Source organism: Chiloscyllium punctatum, chromosome 39, assembly GCF_047496795.1.
Source record: "Chiloscyllium punctatum isolate Juve2018m chromosome 39, sChiPun1.3, whole genome shotgun sequence".
NCBI lineage: Eukaryota > Metazoa > Chordata > Chondrichthyes > Orectolobiformes > Hemiscylliidae > Chiloscyllium > Chiloscyllium punctatum.
Genome location: NC_092777.1, coordinates 28,969,910 through 28,975,909, shown reverse-complemented (window position 1 = coordinate 28,975,909; position 6,000 = coordinate 28,969,910). Strand labels below are relative to the sequence as shown.

Sequence of the window (6,000 nt, the reverse complement as noted above, 5' to 3'; positions counted from 1 at the left end):
TCCACTCGGCAACTGGGTCGGACCCCGAGTTTCAGTCTGCCCAGTCAGAGGGGGTGACTTTCAGTATATTCCGTGACCAAGCCCTTTAGGGATTGCCCAGTGTCAGTGGGATACCCTCTGTGCTGTCATTTGTCTCTGATTCCAATGATAGTGACGCCAGTCACATAGACTGAGCTGTGCTCAGGAAGCCTCTGAGTTTACGTGGCAGAGTCCCTGCTGCCTGGCAACCGGGAGAGATCCACTGGAGAGAAGAATCGAGCCGAGGCAAAACAAAACAAAACAAACACTCGAGCAAGGAGCTAACCTTAACTGGAAGACTTTCTGAGCAACTCTGAGTGAGAAAATGCATGATCTGGACGCAGCGGGTGAAATGACTGAGTTCAACCTTCACGTCCCATCCACGCTGACCTGCCGGACCGACTGTTCGGCCCCTCGCTGCGGCTCCTGCTATACCTGCACGCTGCAGAGCAGGCTAGCCTCCACCAAGCAGTGGTTCCTGCGAGCTGGGGACATCACCAAGCAGCAGTTCCTCATCGGCCTGGTCCGCAGGGTTGACAGCCTGGATCTCCTGCTGCAGCTTGACAGGCTCCTGCAGCCCACCCTCAGCAAAGACTTCACCCACTCCCGCTCGTCTGCTAACCCCAGCCTGCCCGAGGACTTCAGCACCCTGAGCTCAGACCGCTCCCTGAACAAGCTGGATTTGCACAACTATGTGACCAGCGCCTGGGAATGGTTTACTGGCTCCAAGCGTTGGACCAAAACAAACTACCTGCTGCGCTTATTCCAGCTGTGCGATATCAAGCATCTCCATCACATTGGGAATCTGATCCGAACACTTATAATCGGCAGGAACACTCCTGAATTCTTTGAATGGAAAGGTATGAGAAGTATCTAGTTATGAATCCATCCAAACTCATTGAAATGTACCCTAGCACAATCTTCACATCACTTCCCAAAGCCAGCCAGATGCAGGGCACCAGCTCAGTCATCAACTCAGTGACAATGCACTGTTGATTCTGAGCTGTGGTACAACACAATCCAAAATGGACTATTTTAAAAACACAAAAATGCTGGAAGTGCTCGGGACATCTGGCAGGCATCTGTGGAAAGAGAAACAAAGGTGAATGTTTCAAGTCGATGTAGTCCCAGGTCACACACTCTCCTGATGTCTCACTCTTACCTGAGATGTGGCTAACACTGGCAAGACCAGCATTTCTTACATGTCTCTACTGCTGTGCAGAAGGTGGTGCTGAGAAATCTCCTCGAACCATGTGCAGTAGATACCTGTAAATCCACAGTGCTAGCAGGGAAAGAATGGGGATCCTCCTGTGGCTCAGTAATACTGTCCCTACCCTTGACCAAGAAACACCAGGTTCAAGTTCCACCTGCTCCACAAATATGTTGTAACATCTTTGAACAGGTATGTTAGAAAATTAGAATAGAATCCCTATAGATTGCAGAAGCAGGCATCTGGCCCATCAAGACCTCACTGATCCCTGATTGGTGACCCACCCCATATATAATCCATCTGGCCTGCATATCTTTGGAGTGTAGGTGGAAACTGAAGCATGCAGATGGAAGGAGGCCACGTAAACTCCACACAGCCAATCACCCAAGAGTGGAATTGAACCCAGGACATTGGTGCTGTGAGGCAGAAGTGCTCATCACTGTGCCACCCCAAGGTTAAATTAAACAAAGAGATCAGGGATGGTGTCCAAGATCTTATGGGTATTTGCAGCAGTTTCTGTTTTCATTTCAGATTTCCAGCATCTACAGTATGTAACATAAAAAAGGCAGAATAGCATGTAGTTTTGAAAGAAAAAACATTTGTTTTAGCTATTTACCGGTTGAACTGGTAACCCTGCAGAACTTGGGCTTCTTTTAACCTTGGCTCTGTGCCTTTTGTTTCAGTACTTCCTCCTTATTGCTGTTGACTATGGTTATTTGCAGTTCCCATTTTATTCCTGTTTATCCCATGGTCACATAAGAGGGTCTGATATGGGTCATACTTCCGGGATTATTTGCAGTATCCCGATTATTAAGAAGAAATTGGAACTAAAAGAATACTGGAACAGAGAAGATGAAGGAGGAGAGAGAGACATTTGAATTCACAGCCTTTCAAAACAATAAAGTATTTTGAGAAAGTAACTAGTGAATGATAGTTTCCACTGATAGGCTCTATTGCTACTAATTGCCAAACATTCAGGATTATAAAAAATATTGAAATAATAAATTTGAAGATCAGAGGTTTATTAAAACATCAACTCCTTTACTACACAAACATAGCAGAGCTGAAGCAATAACATAATTTAAAAGGGCATTGATTAAATATTTGAGAGGGACAAAAGTATTTTTTACAAACACAGGAAATGCGCAGAGAAATGGGATTTAAGTAGATGGTTTCAGTCAAAGATTGTTGGACCCAATGATCTTCTATTGTGTCATCATTTCTATGTAAAGTGAAATTGAAAACAAATCTCCACATAAACAAATTTATGTGTTTTGCTTCATGTTTACCTGTTAATTCCAGGTTTTATTTTTCTGTCTGTATCAATGCATGTTTCTTTATTAATAGCTCCAATCATTCTTAGTGCATTCTGTCATTCCAATATTAATCACATTCTGACACTGGAAATTTAAATATGTGTCTATAGAGGTTTGGTGCAATGATTACATTCACAACAATAAAGTCTCAACACCTTAAAACAATACAAGTTAGCTAATAATTCAAGAAGTTTTACATATCCCCAAATCTCACTTTGTTAATATACCTTGACACACAACAGAAGATTTCTGATTATAATTTAATCCATTATAGTTGGTGAATAGATTGTTTGTAAACATTTAGAGTGGATTATTAGGTCAATTTAGTAAATATTATTCTGTAATAAGCTGAATACCACAAATGGCAAGGCGCTCCACAATTGTGACAAAATGATGAATTAAATAAGAAACATTTATAGGTTGTCAGTCCTTTACAAAAGCAAAATACTGTAATTGTTGGAAATCTGAAAAAAACAACAAAAATGATGGAAAAAAATCAGCAGTCAGGTAATCTCTGTGAAGAGAAACAGAGACACATTTCAGGTAGATGACCTTTTACCGGAACTAATCTCATTCATTTTACTATTCTCTATTGTAATACAAAATGAACATGAAACAAATTGTTAGGACAATATCATTTATGTATGTTCTCTGTAAGTTAGGAAATTATGGAAGATTTCCTTTACAGAACAGCAGCTGGGACAAAAACAGAAATTGCTTGGGAAACTCAACAAGTCTTATAGCAAGGGTGGGGAGAAAGCAGAGTCAATGTTTAGAATCAGTTGGAACAATATCTGAACTTTTTTTATGAAGGGCCTTTGTAGGCAATATGTAAGAATCCTGTAAAGAGATCAACTTTACTAATTGTTACCTTGCCTTTGGATTGTTTCTACCAGAACTCAAACAACTGGGATTATTGAAATATTTACTTAGTTATACCTTTGTCAAATAATGTGACCAAGACAGGATTCTGATACTCCTCTTTCAGATCCTTTGACACGTTTGCCTAATTATTGGCAAGGATTTTATTCCTTCTGAGCAAATACACGGCTGAAGATTCCAGGACAATAAACATGTTAATTCACATCTGGCTGTCTTCTGATGTGTAAAAATGGGAAGAAATGTGAATTCACTTAATATTTTTGGAGATGGTACATTAATGTTTTTTGTTTGCTTCCATTAAAACAAAGAGGAAGATAATTTTGTAAGTTGCTGTTGAACAAGCACAGATGTCTCATGCTGGGAATTGCTCACTGGTACAGATGGATTGCCATCTTAAAGTGCAGAATGCTTCAAAGCTCCAGTATTTCCTGACTAAATCAATGGTTAAATTCTGATGGTCCTGAGTTTATCTTTAATACAGACCAGAAAGATTTCAGTAGTTTAGAGAATTCCAAATGCTATCATGCTATGAAAATTCCTGGCATTTTAAAACAAAATATCATCTGAGTCACCATGAACATCCTATGGCTGACCTACTATTGTGTAGATGTGAGCTAAAGTTTAACCATGGATATTACAAAAAAATCATTTATTTGCAACTTTCAGTTTTGCCTTTATATAGTCCTTTGCCATCAAGCTTGTAGAAAATTAGAAATTGAAAACCTTTTAACTTTGCTGCTTTCTATATTTTATTTGTGACAGTTGTTGACTGCCAATTTTTGAGCTGCAGCTTTTTGACAATCATGAGATTTGGTTTTTATTTATGTTTGCTCTTTGTTGAGTGATGTAGAGTGCACTTGTTGAGATTAAATGTTAGAAAATGGGAATCCATTAATGCAGTCATCTATAGTCAATGACCACCAGCTTAGCTGGAATTTTAGTCATAAGGTAGATTTACTACTGCCGCTATCCTCTTTCAGAGGCTACTTTGTCAAGTGTGGTAGAGGGAAATCACTAGATGGTCTAATGAGGAGAGCCTCTTGCCTTCAGCAAGATGTAGTTTATTGTATGATAGCAATTGAATATGAGTTATAGTGGTAAGCTAGGCATTATTGCAAAGACTATGAGGAGACTACGATGTTTTGTTTCAGGTCTGTTTTGTCTCCTTTCAGAGTTGTTGTAGCTTTTCCTCTCTCAAGTCCTTATGAAATCACTAAAATGGTTGAAGCATTAATCATTTCAGAACCAATTCCTTATACAATGATCAAGTGAAAGTATAGTACAAGAGCTTGTAGAATTATTGCACAATCTGTTATAGAACACCAAATAAATGAGTATGTTGTCTAGAGTGACTATTTTTGTATAATTAATAGAATTTTATGTGTAATTTTACTCGTTAATGAAATAAAATATGAATACAACTATATTGAGACACTGTCCCCGAATCAAAATAACTTGCATTATTCTTAACCCTCACTGGGTCTCAATTGAGATTTCATTTTTAGAAAACTTGAATGCAAACCTAGCAATTTTACTAAAAAGAGATACAATCTGTTGCAGTATAGGTTTTCAAATGTGGTTACATTGGACCTGGGAGTTTATACAATCATCACATTTTTGTCCTTTAACCATCAGATTTTTGCATGCTACCTCAGTTACTGTATCCATAATAAAACAAGTTTTGCAAGGATAACACTGTTTTCCTTTGGCTCGCTGGCTCTGGATTTTGAAATATAGGCTCTTTATAATATATTATATTACAGTCTTACATGTTGACAAGTTTGAAAGTCAGCACATTATTTTAATAAGTATTGTAGAGTCAGTGTAATCCCCACAGGTTGTAAACTGTTAGTCAGTGGCAATGTCCATTAACAATGTTTTATGGACCATTAGATTAGATTTATCCCTCAGAGTTGATCATTCAATTCAATTCTTTGTGAACTTTATGGAATGCTTGCAAAAATGGGGAGTAATGGCGTTTGCACTTGGAAATACATTTGCCTTTGTTAATTACATATAGAACATTTCTGAAAATTAATCACTTTTTGTGGAAGCTTTTCATTTTGCGCTCATCAAGACAATTTGGAAGAAATACCAATGTAAAGGGAAAACAACATTTGTACTGTGGCAAGTGGACTCTGGTTGTTGGAGGTGTTGCCGTGAAAGTATTGTATGGGTCAATATTGTACGGAGAGTATTTATGTAGTGATTCGAACCAAGTAGCTCTTGTTGACTGTGAGATCCTTGACTGGGGTTGTTAACTTGGACTAATCAGGAAGCCCTGGCTGACAGATATAAACAGACGATTCAGACTCTCTTCAGTTCAAGGACTGACTCCGAGCTGGCTGGCCATGGCTAGTATACTGTGCACATATAAATAAGGGCTGAAAATGTGTTGCTGGAAAAGCGCAGCAGGTCAGGCAGCATCCAAGGAACAGGAGAATCGACATTTCAGGCATAAGCCCTTCTTCAGGAATGAGGAAAGTGTGTCCAGAAGGCTAAGATAAAAGGTAGGGAGGAGGGACTTGGGGCTGTTCCTTGGATGCTGCCTGATCTGCTGCGCTTTTCCAGCAA

General features: G+C 39.2%; 1 protein-coding gene across 1 annotated transcript in view; it reads left to right on the top strand.

Moving 5' to 3' along the window:
* The first annotated feature begins 343 nt into the window (after positions 1–343).
* Positions 344–6,000, top strand: part of fbxw10 (F-box and WD repeat domain containing 10) — a 65,094-nt gene continuing 59,437 nt past the window's right edge. Inside the window, exon 1 of the mRNA XM_072559065.1 lies at positions 344–878. Coding sequence (XP_072415166.1) covers positions 344–878 — 535 coding nt within the window. The remainder of the gene's footprint in view (positions 879–6,000) is intronic.